Here is a 15,460-nt window from a genome sequence, read left to right on the forward strand (position 1 = left end):
GTTGTTCCTTGATTTATAGCTCAGTGTGTTAGAAGGCAGGTTGGGGAGCCTTAGGTTGAGAGTTTGATTCCCATCTGACCCTTTTATTTATTTTTTTTGTTAAATGTCTATTGGAAAGTCACACTATACTATGACTGTTTTTTGACATACTATACTATGACTTTTTTATTACTTTATCGACATACTATGCTATGACTTTTTTTTTATCATATTTTTCAACATACTATACTATGACTTTTTTATCACTTTTTTGGACATGCTATAGTATGACTTTTTTATCACTTTTTTCAAGTAGAGTAACATGATTGTTTCAGAGTTCATTCTGTTAGAAGGCAGGTTGGGGAGCCTTAGGTTGAGAGTTTGATTCCCATCTGACCCTTTCATTTATTTATTTTTTTTGTTAAATGTCTATTGGAAAGTCACACTATACTATGACTTTTTTTTGACATACTATACTAAGACTTTTTTATTACTTTATCGACATACTATGCTATGACTTTTTTTATCATATTTTTCAACATACTATGACTTGACTAAAGGAAAGTCACACTATACTATGACTTCTTTCGACATACTATACTGTGACTTTTTATGACTTTTTTGACATACTATTCTATGACTTTTTTTTTAATCATTTTTCGTGAACTGTGACTTTTTCATTACTCTTTTCAACATACAATATCATGACTTTTTTCGTATTTTTTCAACATACCATACTAGACTATTAGACTTTTTCATGGCTTTTATGAGTTTTTTTAGACATACTATACTATACATTTGTATCACTTTTATACATACTATGAGTTTTTAATCACTTTTTTCAACATACCATGCTATTATTTTTTCAGTAAATTATGTTGTTCCTTGATTTATAGCTCAGTGTGTTAGAAGTCAGGTTGGGGAGCCTTAGTTTGAGAGTTTGATTCCCATCTGACCTTATTTTTTTTTTTTTTGTCAAATGTCTATTGGAAAGTCACACTATACTATGACTGTACTATGTTTTTTTGACATACTATACTATGACTTTTTTATTACTTTTTTCAACATGCTATACTATGACTATTTTATCACTTTATCAACATAGTATGCTATGACTTTTGTTATCACTTTTTTCAACATACTATTCTATGACTTTTTAATCACTTTATCGACATACACTGTCTGTCTGACAAAAGTGACATTTTTAGCATTTTTTTACATACTATGAGTTTTTATCACTTTTTTCGACATGCTATACTACGAATTTTTCATGAGTTTTTTGACATAGGATAGATACTATGATTTGGTGGTTTGATGGTTTTCAACATACTATGATATGACTTTTTAAAGACTTTTTTTCGACATACTATCACTTTTTAATGTTTTTTTCAACATACTATACTAATCTTTTTTATCACTTTTTTCGACATGCTATACTTTGATTTTGTATCACTTTTTCGACTTATTATACTATGACTTTTTTATTACAATGTTCAGTGTTCAGTTCAGCTATAAAGCATAGTTTAAATTTTGTAAAATACACTTATTTACTTCTTGGGACCAGATGAGAAGATTGATAGCACTCTCATGTGTGTAAGTTAAGTATGGACCAATCCCAGGAGGTTATTAGCTTAGCATTGAGATTTATAAAAACAGGGAAACAACTATCTTGACTCTGGCCAAAGTTTAAAAAAAAAATCCACCTACCAGTCCCACTACAACTTACAAACTACCACATTGTATCTCTTTGTTTAATGTTACACAAACTGAAATGTAAAGCCATATGTTGTAGTTTTTGAGGGAGTTTGTGTAAATATGTATTAATGCCCACCACTTCTGTCCTCAATCTTTCCATTTTTCATACAGTGGTAAAAATATAATTTTTTTATTTTTTAATGTCACCATGAAACAACTGCCTTGACTACATTGCATTCCTCTTCCTCACGTTTAAGTCTGTCTCACGAAAATACATCTTTTCAACAAAATCTGACTTCAGAAATGACATCACTATATTTCCCACTCTGTCTTTCTGCCCGGCAGAAGTCGTATTTGCACGCTGTTTTATCCACATCATTTGTTTTTCCACTCTCCTCTGCATTTCCTGCTCCACTGCTGTAGTACAGTACACCGGTCCTCCCACACAGCGCCATTATCAATCAGCCAGCCAAAAGTGACCACCGTTTTTTACACGCCACCTCTTCCTTATTACTCCTGCATGCGTAGGGTTAAAAATACACTTGCAAACTGTTTTTTATAATTTGTTGTGTCTGATGTTCCTGAGATGGAGCAAAGGACCATCATTGCACATTTGTTAAAGATCTGTAATGAGCCCCTCATCCATTTTGTGTCATAAACTGTTTGTGCCTTTTTCTCTGTCTCTCTATCGGGGGTTACACACTGTTGAAAGTAACTATTCTCACACACAAACACACACACACACACACACACACACACACACACACACACACACACACACACACATATCATTTCTCCTGCTATCTGGCGTCTGCCCTCCTCAGCAGAGCTCCTGCATCATCCACCAGAAACTCTATACTGTTCATCCAGAATGCTGCTGCCTGTCTCTATATCCAACCTCTCAAAGTTCTCCCACACCACTCCTCTGCTGCATTCACTACACTGGCACCTAGGGGTGTGGAAATTAACCATTGCATCGATGCATCGCCATGCGGACCCTGACGATTCTGCATCGATGCGGTGACAGACCATAATTATTGCCTGCTGATGTTGCTTTTTGATTTTCCGCTCGCTGCTTCTTCTTTTTTTGTTGTTGGTGAAATGCCTAACCCCGACCAATCGAGCTGCTTCGTAGGGCGGGTCTTGGCGTGGCCATAGTGGGATTCGTAATTTCGCCTCCCGGCTTCAGCTCAGAGGCTGCATGGCAGGGTCCATGGACAAACCCTACACTCCAGCATACTTGCGCTGCACAAGTCATTCATCACACCTGAGTAGGGCTGGATAGTGAGGTCAATACTTTTGGCACAGACCGAATTGCCTCTAAAGTATCGAGTATTGAAAAATGCCTCGTCATTCAATACCCAATTTCAATACCTAAGGAGTAAATCTCATCTGCGTCAGTGAGCCAATAAGCACGCTAATAATGTTTTGTGATTGGCTGTCTCACGTTACACATGGCAGAGGCAGGTAGGAAAAACTCTACGTCACACACAGAGACTCACAGAGGCTCACGTAGTAGGAGCTGGAGAAAAAAAATCAACAGATTTGTGCCGTAATGTGTAATGTTGTCATTTCTTTTTGTTATATAAAATTGGTTTCGAAAAAAAGTATTGCTTAGGAACTGGTTTCAAAGTCAATGTATTGGTATCAGTACCGGTAAGGAATATTTTTGAACACCTGAGCCCTACACCTGAGTGAATGAGCCACATTGAAAAAGCAAATGCTCATTTTTTAATCGAGTTTGAATCAACTGCCTTTCAGTTTAACCCGGTAACTGCCTCCCCCTCTTCCCTTTGCAGAAACTCCATTCAATTTCATGAAGCGCTACTGAAAAATAAGGAAAACAGCTTTATTCCCACCTCCGTACACACATCTTTTTCTCAATTCTCTTAAAGGCAATCCACTAAACAAAGACACAGAAACTGCATGTATTCAGCTCACACGCACACGCACAAGCACAAACACACACACACACACACACACACACACGCACACACACACACACACACACACACACACACACACACACACACACACACACACACACAATCAGTTTTTTCCTCAGGTAAATCATGCCATTCTCATCTGGATACAATTGTACCCTGAGTGCCCCCTTTTGGCCACTTTGGTAACTGCCCTTCTGCCTGGTGACATAAAGCTGCAGCAGTTACTGAGGATATAATTGAATACATGATGTATTCATTCATATCCTCATATGTAGTGGATACACAACTGCTCATATCTTGTAGAGCAAATATGTGTTTAGTGTGTTATTTTGCATAGTTTGTCCTTTTGCAAGCGTGTGAAAAACTGGATGCAGAGTTCAATGTTCCTTGTTATAACAAAAATGAACATAAACAGTGCCAGAAATGGGCCAGCACTCACCAGTACTGAGTACCGGCATTCTGAATTTTGCCCACATGATTACCCTTACTTTTAATTGTTATTTAGAGTATTAATAGGCTAATATTATACCAACATAGACTGTCTATCATGATTTATTGGGGGGGGGGGGAAACAAGCAATTCTAATTCTAAATTCAGACATTCAGCACCCCCATTTAGCCTGTATGTATAGTCATGCATGCTGAGTTAGGGTACTGGCACTTATTTTTAGGGTCCAATTTAGGCACTGAACATAACCACACTTTGAAGGCCACTTGATAATTCAGAATCAGTGAGAACACTGAGTAAACCTATTTAGCAACACATTTGCTTGGTCTGGACGAACTCATACCCGCTGCAGGCGTTTTATATTTGGAGAAAATGTCGAAGGGTCACTGATTTTCGGCACAGTGTGCCAAACCAAGTTAAATGTCAGAAAAAGCGTCAGTTATTTACTAGTGCAGTTCAGTGGAAGTCATTATTTTGTCCCATCGCCCTAAAGTTACATTGTACTGTTTTGGATGGGTTAGATGTTCACTACTCCCAGCGCACCCGCCTTGTCTTCATTAGAAATGGCAGGCTGACGCACCAGTTGGCAAATGGTCCGCTTTTCCCAGCGCTCATGAAGCCCAGAGTTCCTACTTACTGAGCTGTGACGTGGGCGGGAGGAGGCGTCCGCCGCGCGCTCAAATACACGGGCTCCAGTCCGGAGTTGAGACAGAAACACACAGCAGAGCAAACAGTAGCATCTCCACTGACTAAAGACTGCTCCGCCGCCTTTTACGCACAACTGTTTCCAGGGGAAAAGCAGTCCACGCACTCAGGTGTAATCATGATTAAGAAAATGTCGCCGTCCGAAACCGAGTTTGACATCCCAGCCAAGAATTGCTACAGGATGGTGATACTGGGATCCACCAAAGTTGGGAAAACAGCCATCGTGTCCCGTTTCCTGAACGGGAGGTTCGAAGAGCAGTACACGCCGACCATCGAGGACTTTCACAGGAAAGTGTACAGCATCAAGGGAGACGTTTACCAGCTGGACATACTGGATACATCAGGGAACCACCCGTTCCCCGCCATGAGGAGGCTATCCATACTGACAGGTACTTATCCGCATATGTGTGCCTTTCTGTTTTTGCATGCAGAATAGTTATAGAGAATTCGACAGCAATAATGGTCGTGCAAAAAAAAAAGGGGTGCATTTTATATGTTGCAAACATGAGATCAATGTGCGCTTAGAGCGCACAGATGCAGCAGGGTGCACTTGTGCATGTTAGGGTTAGAAAACACATGTTGCAACTCTTAGCATGTTGTCGAAAGCAAGCCATTAACCAAAGGCATCTTTCTCTCCCTGCAGGTGACGTGTTCATTCTCGTCTTCAGTCTGGATAACCGAGACTCCTTCCAGGAGGTGCAGCGGCTCAAGCGGCAGATATTCGAGACCAAGTCGTGCCTGAAGAACAAAATGAAGGAGAACATCGACGTGCCTCTGGTCATCTGCGGGAACAAGGGCGACCGAGAGTTTTACCGCGAGGTGCAGCAGGAGGAGATCGAGCAGCTGGTGGCCGGGGACGAGAAGTGCGCGTACTTCGAGATCTCCGCCAAGCGCAACGAGAACGTCGATAAGATGTTTAAGACTCTGTTTACCTTGGCTAAACTACCTCACGAAATGAGCCCCGACCTTCACCGGAAAGTGTCCGTGCAGTACTGCGACATGCTGCACAGAAAGTCCATGAAAAACAAGAAGATGAAGGACATTGGAGAGGCGTACGGGATGGTGAACCCGTGCGCGCGGCGACCCAGCGTGCACAGCGACCTCATGTACATTAAGGAGAAGGCGATAGGAGGCGGCCAGAGCAAAGACAAAGAGAGATGTGTGATCAGTTAAGTGGACTGGGAGGCACACTCAACTCGAATATTTGGAAGAAGATGCAAGTGCGTCAGCTTGGGACGCGACCTGTGCGGCCGTGTGCGCTCAAACTGACACGGGAGGTGTGGTGTGGATACGCCGGGGCCGCCGCTGCCGCCAAGCGCTCTGGCGCCGTATCCAAGGACAGTACTGGACACGCGAGTCCGCTAGAACTGCTAAAAAAAACAACATTGCCCACTAGACATGAGAATGTTTGCTTGTTCTGTCCATCAGAGCCCAATGTGTGGCGTGGCTTCATACTTTGTGAGACTCATGCATCGGTGCGTAAAATGTGTTTTTGTGAAATCATGCCGTCTACACATGCATCACACAGAGGGGAGAAAAGAGACTCTAAGGCTCAGGGGCTGGAAATAACGTTAACATCGTATCCTATTTTTCATAATGGCTACTTGAATGTTTCGTTGCAATCTGAACTTTTTTTATTGTGAATGTACAGTATATTTAAACAATGTAAATTTTTGCAAAGAAGTCAAACAAAATCGTAATATAATAAAAAAAATCCATAAACTAAAACTTGTTTTGCATTGTTTCTTATTCCTTCTATATCTATCTATCTATCTATCTATCTATCTATCTATCTATCTATCTATCTATCTATCTATCTATCTATCTATAGTGTTTAAACACAGACCCACAATCCCCTGCTATTCTCTTCATTGTAACCAAAAGCCCCATGCACTGAACACACACACACACACACACACACACACACACACACACACACACACACACACACACACACACACACAAACAAACAGACATACACACTGCTTTTTGCACTTCTGTAGAATAAGCATCAGTGGGCCAAATAATAGACAACTCTCAACATCCAGAAATGTGTCTCTCATTGCTGTGAAACGGATGCAAAGGTCAAAATCCACAAACATCCTGAGATCAGACCAGTTTAGATCTGTATAGTGCACCCGGATCCAAACAGTAATAACATTCATCAAAAAAGAAAATACAGCATAGAGAAACTGGCTTAGACCATCTGAGAAAGCAGGCCTATGGTTGTTTGGACACGGTCCAATGTTTGACAAATAATAAACCATTTTATGAAACCATAATATTGGTATCAGCAAGGGTTAGAAATCCGATCTGTTTGCACCACTGTGACTCCACATTTAGTAAAATAACCCAAATCCTAAGCCTTAATGAATTCACATGAACCTGAAAACTCCATCAAAATATCCTTAAGCACGGAACACAACTATACATTCTGAATCGGTGTCAATCTTCCAAATATGCCAAACTTTTTTTTGTAAAAACGTGATGAGCTATAGCATGACTTGGCACATTAGGCCTCTTTATCCATGAGTCCACTCCCTAGGCTGTACAAGATGAAAACAAGCACACTGTACGCTGGAGAATTATTACCCCCTGCAGCTCCAAACACAACACACAGTTTGTTGTAAACGTGGTTTTAATTTTACATTATTTGTACCATGTTATTCCCCCCGACCGTCCGAGATGAACCAGAAACACACTGTCCAGTTTGTTCACTCTCTTGCACTCTGTGACGTGCCGGCTCCACGGTATCAGCAATAATCCTGTATACTGTATTCTTTTCACACACACACATACACACACACACACACACACACACACACACACACACACACACACACACACACACACACACACACACACACACACACACACAGAGAGAGAACATTCTCTTGCGTGTGTCAGAAAGTGTGTAAGGAGTCAGGGACACACAGCAGTGTACTGTGACACTGCCCTCCAACTAATCAGTAACAAGATGTGCTCTACTCCTTGTTGCATTCATTATAAAAAATAATAATAAAAATACATCATTATGGTGTTTATTGTTATGCATCATTGTCTCTGTTAGCTGAACATTTGTTTTTCTCCTTAAGAAACCTGTGTGTTGATCCCTTACCTCAGGGACACTCCAAAGACATAGAAAAATTACATTTAATAAGATCACGGTGTATAAGGTTTACACACAGCAATTCATTGTCAACCAGTCAGAGCAGACGTTTTTGATTAGCGCCATCACCATCCCAAATGGCAAAAGAGTCAACATTTGTATCAGCAGCGTCACAGAGGATAGAGGAAGGCCAGCGTCACAGTGTAAATAAGTACAGGGTGTAAAGTACAGCAGAACAATGAGAGGATGTAAAGGACGTAGAGTATGGGTTACAGCGCAGGAATTCTTCTGTGGAATGTCTCGGCAAATACTGTATCTGAAAATGTTTCAATCGTAATATCTCTGGCGCAGTTGAAGGATGGCCTGACAAAGCCTCTGCTAGATAACGCATACAGGGGAGACTCTCCTCCCCCCAAAAACGCCCTCATAGGTTGTTTGTTCAAGAAGCAATTACGACTCATCTTTAAATTTCTAGTGGTGGCGTCCTCTACTTGTCATAGTTACTATGACAGGAGCAAAGCAGAAGGTAAGGTGACAAAGTATAAGAGCGCCACGTAGGGCTGGGTATCGTTAAAAAATTTCTATACCAATACCAATACCATGACTTTGATACCGGTTCCTCTATATACTTTTTTCGATACCAATTTTATAAAATCCATTTTAACAAAAGAAATGACAACATTACACATTACGGCATAAATCTTTTTAAATTTATTTTTCAGCTTCTACTACGTTACTTACTGTGCGTAACGTAGAGTTTTTCACAACGTGTCACATCAGACAGCCAATCACAAACATTATTAGATCTTGGTAGAAGCTAGCTTGGTCCTACCAGACTCTGGTAAATTTCATTTGTACAGAGAGTCTGGCCACTCTCCATTGACAAGTGTTAACTTCCTTGAAGGCGGGTACTCTGTTGAAGTTTAAAACTATTGGATCTGCCCAGAGCCGCTCTGGATCTGCCATAACCAATCGCTGACGTTTGGTCGTGACGTCGGCTTAGCATCGCTAGTGTTCGCCGTAGCCAACTCCTTCACCACTAACGGAGCGAGCTGGAAAATCAAACTTTTCCCGAACCCCGTGGGAAGGACGGCCACAACATCATGGCCACCAACAAAACTCAGCAAAGATTGTTCTTGCTCGGGCTTTAACTTCTGGATATTTGGCAGCGTTGCCACAACGGACCGAATGGCTTCACTCGCATCTTTCGCCACCGCCATTACGGCTAGCGCATGACCTCAACGTCATCGTTCCCAGCCACTCCCTCTGTTCGCTGATTGGACCGGTAAAGATTTAACCGGAGAAAACCCCAAAATATACTGCAAACCCAGCCGGAGTACTGAAGGAAAATGAAAATTTAGCGGAAGTACGTAGGAGGGCGGAGCCAGGCTAGGTAGAAGCATGCTGCATGCTCAATGACATTTTTTTCATAAGGAGGCCAGTTGGGGCAGTGGATGGGTCAAATAAACACGTAACTTTCAGCCAGGAGAGCGGGGTTTAAGCAGTTTGAAAATTAAATTAAAATAAAAGTAAAAATAACGTCACCACAATCTTTTTCTACTACGACTGTTTCACAATATTAACAACGTGTTTAAAACCGCAACTGTTACGTTCAAAACTGCGACTGACATTCTCTGGTTTAGATATGAGGACGGAAAACACTCCTGTGGGTCATATTAGATAGGAACAAACGACCCATATCGTCATATTGTTCGGAGGACTTGTTGATACAAAGGTGTGATAACGGCAAGAATACCTTAAAAACCAAAACATGTATAAAATCTTTAAAAACAGCATATATTACAGTGGAGCTTGGGGTGGTTAGTTTAAACAATGTAAGTAAAAAGTATATGAGATAAAACAGTGTATATGTGTATACTTTGTAACATAGGAACATGAAAAAAACATTGTCAGTGCTTCAAAAACCACCACGCACAGACGTATGCAAGACATGGGTTTCAGCTGTCGCATTCCTTGTGTCAAGCCACTTTTGAACAAGACACAGCGTCAGAAGCGTCTCGCCTGGGCTAAAGACAAAAAGGACTGGACTGCTGCTGAGTGGTCCAAAGTTATGTTCTCTGATGAAAGTACATTTTGCGTTTCCTTTGGAAATCAAGGTCCCAGAGTCTGGAGGAAGAGAGGAGAGGCACAGAATCCACGTTGCTTGAAGTCCAGTGTAAAGTCTCCACAGTCAGTGACGGTTTGGGGTGCCATGTCATCTGCTGGTGTTGGTCCACTGTGTTTTCTGAGGTCCAGGGTCAACGCAGCCGTCTACCAGGAAGTTTTAGAGCACTTCATGACTTCCTGCTGCTGACCAACTTTATGGAGATGCAGATTTCATTTTCCAACAGGACTTGGCACCTGCACACAGTGCCAAAGCTACCAGTACCTGGTTTAAGGACCATGGTATCCCTGTTCTTAATTGGCCAGCAAACTCGCCTGACCTTAATCCTATAGAAAATCTATGGGGTATTGTGAAGAGGATGATGCGATGCTCCAGACCCAACAATGCAGAAGAGCTGAAGGCCACTATCAGAGCAACCTGGGCTCTCATAACACCTGAGCAGTGCCACGCTGCATTGCTGCAGTAATTCAGGCAAAAGGAGCCCCAACTAAGTATTGAGTGCTGTACATGCTCATACTTTTCATGTTCATACTTTTCAGTTGGCCAACATTTCTAAAAATCCTTTTTTGTATTGGTATTAAGTAATATTCTAATACTGAATTTGGGATTTTCATTAGTTGTCAGTTATAATCATCACAATTAAAAACAATGAACATTTGAAATATATCACTCTGTGTGTGATGAATGAATATAATATACAAATTTCACTTTTTGAATGGAATTACTGACATAAATCAACTTTTTCATGATATTCTAATTATATGACCAGCACCTGTACATTACATACACAATTACCAGGAGACACTTTGATTTTCACTGCTCAAACCTCTGTGACCTCCACTTCTGGCAAATATAATGAAGAGCTATTAGTAAATGTTTCCAGCTGCTCACAGTTTAATCAAATGCCAACGATCAGTCTCATGTACGTCATCAAAGTCACACGAAGTGAGAGAATGGAGATGTAACTGCTATATTGGGGACTAATGACACAGTAAAGGTCCGTAGGATCCTGCTTATGCAACGCGGTGTCGTAACTGACTCTCAAAGCGCGTTACAGCGAGGCTGGGAACACCAGGAAGTTAGCCAGGGAGGTGAGATGGCTTTACGCACGCAGCCGTGTTGTCACAGTTATTCTGGGAGACATAGAAGCAGAGACGAGATGCCATACTGTCACCTGGCAATCTCAGGAGAGTCATATCTGAGATTTATCTATCAGCAACGCTCTGTGCTTACTTTACCCTAGGTGTTCTCCCTTTCCGGCAACAGTCTGGTCTGGGTTTTCATTTGTATTGCATTATATGCCCCATATTTTTGTTTTGTCTGGTTATGAAGTGGTGTTACTTCATGCCTTATTCATTGCACTTTGTATTGTCCATCATGCTGAGAGTTACAGGTCATACTCTACTGTTTGCAGACATAACAGCATGACGCTGACATGTGGAGGGATGAGTAACCAGCTTGTTTTTTTTTTATTACAAATGTGGAAATGGGTCATGTCTACAAAATGATAGTCATTGTTTATGAAGCGGATAGATTTTGATTGATATTTGTATGATTTTAAGATTTATTCTGTTAACAGACACGTGTTGTGTGGCCGATAGTGACGTTTAGTCGTCAGGGAGACTAAATCCGTTCAGATTACGGATCATCTACAGTCTGTTGTTTATTAACAACAGCAACAGATCGCATGGAGAGCATATTAACAGCTACTCTGTCAGAATCAAAACAATTGGAGACTACATAAAGCTGATGTATGGGTCTGATAACATTTGAATAAATCCTAACAGGATGTGAGTGTTTCTGGGACTTCCTGTTCAGACTGAAGGCTGAGATTGCTAAAGTGGACAATAAATCAAGCTTTAAAAAATAAGTAAAGCTACATCTAAGGGCCTTAAGCCTGTAACCATATTTGGAAACAACTTTTGTACTTTTTATGTATAGAAATATTCATATGTATACAAAGAAGTGGTAAGATTGAACTTTTTCTATATTCAGTGCTTATGTATTTAGTGTAATATTTATAAGAGTATATGAAGAAGGAATATGTATAGTTATATTTGCAAGAAAGAATAATGCTAGTTCTACTCTTATTTTTATATCATGTGGTTGTTTTGTCTGAAAATGTCTTGTTTGTTGTAATGTTTTATGTTTTGTGTGGCCCCAGGAAGAGTAGCTGATGTTCTGCCTCAGCTCATGGGGATCCTAATAAAGAAAGGAAAGAAAGAAAGGCTGCTGGAAACGGCTGGAAACTGTACGACTTGACCGCAGCTTTTTGTCAGCGCCCCCCGCTGCTGCCGCCTTTCTCTCGTCCACTTTACAGGCGAGGCGCAGCTCATCTCGAACAAGCCCATTGTTTCTTTAGCTATTTAGGGAAGCAGAAAAAGCGGTAAAAACAACACAATAACATGTAGCTAATGTGTAGTAGATGCCTATTCACACATCCAGCAGACATGCTGTTTGTGGCTACCTGGCAAATGTAAGTCTAAGATTCACTTTCCTTTTAGCTCTGTTTTAATGCACACTTTGCATAAGACATGAAAACATGAATTTCAGATTGTTTACATTGCATTTTTTTCTGAACCCTTACAATATTCATTTGCACAGTACTGTAGATTTTGCTTTAAAATAATATACAAACAAAGCATCCATAAAGCAGAATTTCATTCTGGTCTAGTTCTGCTTTGATGAGCGTAGAAATCGGCACAGCAATGGATCATTTGATAGAAAATGTTACTTTATTTTTCAAGCATAGAAATATTAAAATTAGAATTAAAATTGGAAAAAAAAGCTTCAGCCTTTCAACTTGGGTCCGATTTCAGTGACAACAATAGTGACATCACTATCCAGCATTTTCCTATTCCTTAGCAACCTCCACAAATTAAATCTAATCGCAGACGGGTCAACTGGAAAACTTTACAACCCTTATTTGTCACTGAGACATAATTAAATAAAAACTAGTGTACGGTAACCTTTAAGCCCTCTGTGTTATGAGTCATCTTAGGAACAAGTAGCTATAAATGTACTAGCAGTTTTGTAAGAAATAAGCATATTGGTCATCTCGTCCTTCTTATATTTGAAGATTGTGTAGCAGAGGAAGAAGAGACCTTTATGTTTTAGTCTGACAGCCTGTGGACTCTTGTATTTCACAACACAAGGCTGATTGTTGTTACCCTAAACTGTTACCTCTTACACAAAATGATCGACTGATACAGGGAAGATGAGTAGCCCAGTGTCTGGCAGCATCAGTCTTAATCCGTAATGTATTTATGTTTCAGCAGAGCACCACAGCAGGCTCAGACATGGCTCAGACACGCTGAGATCAAACCGATAGGACAGGCCCCTATAACACAGTGACATAACGCCAGTTTATTAGGTCCATCTTCTGTAGCTAATACTCATGCAGTTTAAAACAACAGCACCAGGGGTCTCATTTATAAACGTGGCGTACGCACAAAACGGGGCTGAAAATGCGCGTACGCCACTTCCCACGCAAAGGTTGTGATTTATAAAAAACAAACTTGACGGGAAAATGTGCGGTCCTCCACGCAAACTCTGACCCGTGCGTACGCACATTTTGGAGACAAAATAGGAATTGGCGACGCAGATGGTGAGGTGGAGAACTGAAGTCAGACTGCAGAAAGTAAATAACGATTACTCGTAATATTTTCATGTATTGATGCCTCACGCACATTTTTTCACTCCATATCATCCACGTTACCATGAAGATTAAATCCAGCAGTGTTATTTGAGCTTGTACTGAGTGATAATTGTTCCATAAAAACCTCCAACTCAAATCTTAAATAAAACGTTGTTCTTAATGTTTAATCGGCGCTGTCTCGCCTTCACATTGTCCGCTACGGAGCGCAGGAGGAGGAGATGGCCCTACTGCATGGAATACAGGATAGCATCAAATACCCTAGCATTAGATAACAGCAGAACACAGTGTAAATAACTACATATCTGTATTTAATACTGTGCATATATCATCAAATGTCAAAGTCTGAAAATTCAGCCGTTAAGCTCTCGCGCAATCGTTACTGCGCTTACTACTACGTCACTTAAAGTCCTCGTTATCGGTCCGAACTTTAATACTGTTTGCAAAACCTGCATGAAGAAAAGTGTGTTCGCCTATTACACTTTCGTCTTCAAATTGTATCTCGGGGTGGGGGATACTACTAGTTGATGCTGTGTTGGCAAGGTGTTAACAATCACAATATGTTGTAAACATATACATTCTGCGGTGAACCCGTGCGTAATGCTGCATGATGGCACTGCTGGCCCTGCAGGAGGACTAACCCCCAGTGGAAGAATCAGGAGAGAAAGAGACTTCAGGGACCACGACGATGACTGGCTAATATGCCGATTTAGATTCCCTAAAGCTGCGCTCTTGGATCTATGTACTAGACTATGTCCAGTAGAGAGGGCATCGCGCCGAACTGTGCCATCCCGGTCCAAATACAGGTCCTCGCCACTCTGGAGGCAACCGGCTGTTTCCAGAGGGAAATGTCAGACAGCTAAGTGTTTTCTTTTAATAAATTTTATATATAATCTTCAACTTTATCAGTAAGGCTTGTTTGGATATAATATATAGTTCTGTTAAATCTTATTATATACGTCTGGTATATCGAAGCTGTCCCTGAGTGCCGTAATGCCTGCCGTTTTGGACGTATTATTAATACATGTAGTTATAGATCAGGTTTCCCTACACTGTACAAGAACAGGCTGAAATTATAATTCAATTTGCAGCAATTCCTGAACGTCTGAGAAGTTTTTTGCTTTTTTTCCGCCAGTCATCATGATTCGGTGTAACAACTGCCAGTGTCATTCATATACTGATCAGCATTCACGAGGTGCTTTGCATTGACTATTTATGGTAAAAAAATGGGCGTGTACAGGGCGGGATAAGAGGCGGATTCAAGTATGCACACTTGTAGGTAATCTGTGATTTATAAAGGGAACTTTGCTTACAGGTGTGCGTACACACGGTTTTATAAATCTGAATTGCTGCGGAGCTCTCCAGCATCCGGCAAAAATAGAAGCTCTGCGTATCTGCTCAGGAGGGCTGCGGACCGCCGGAGCTGGGACGGAGTCGGAATGCAGCCGTTCTGCAGTCAGTGAAAATACACACATTGACTTTAATGGAAACCTATTGACTTCGCTGCCGCTCCGAAGCGGATCTGCAGCCATTCCGCAGTTGGTGGAAATTGCGGGTAAGTGTTGCTACAGTGCCGTTACGTTACAGTCATTCCCCGGTTGCAATGAAGGTGTAGAGATTAAGTGAGCGCAGATGCGCAAGACCTAGAACCGCTTTTTCAGGAGGGGTACTTAAAGAGACAGGCGCTTAAATGGAACATTTCAGACAAAGGATGAATACAGGTATATTCAGACAGACAGCATAAGAAAAAATAATGTGTTTTTATAACATTTAAGCATTGTTAGAATCTATTTTGTGAA

General features: G+C 41.0%; 1 protein-coding gene across 2 annotated transcripts; it reads left to right on the top strand.

The window, feature by feature from the left end:
• The first annotated feature begins 4,720 nt into the window (after positions 1-4,720).
• LOC144536146 (dexamethasone-induced Ras-related protein 1-like) lies at positions 4,721-6,494 on the top strand. 2 transcript variants are annotated; one of them, XM_078279115.1, is made up of 2 exons: positions 4,721-5,161; positions 5,490-5,780. In XM_078279115.1, the coding sequence occupies exons 1-2, from the start codon at positions 4,891-4,893 to the stop codon at positions 5,681-5,683; spliced, it is 465 nt and encodes a 154-aa protein (XP_078135241.1). In that variant the 5' UTR covers positions 4,721-4,890; the 3' UTR covers positions 5,684-5,780. The 2 variants fall into 2 exon arrangements, with proteins under 2 accessions (XP_078135241.1, XP_078135240.1); XM_078279114.1 differs by having other exon boundaries at positions 4,752-5,161; positions 5,416-6,494.
• The last annotated feature ends 8,966 nt before the right edge of the window (positions 6,495-15,460 follow it).

The sequence above is a fragment of the Sander vitreus genome, chromosome 21, assembly GCF_031162955.1.
Source record: "Sander vitreus isolate 19-12246 chromosome 21, sanVit1, whole genome shotgun sequence".
Classification (NCBI taxonomy): Eukaryota; Metazoa; Chordata; class Actinopteri; order Perciformes; family Percidae; genus Sander; species Sander vitreus.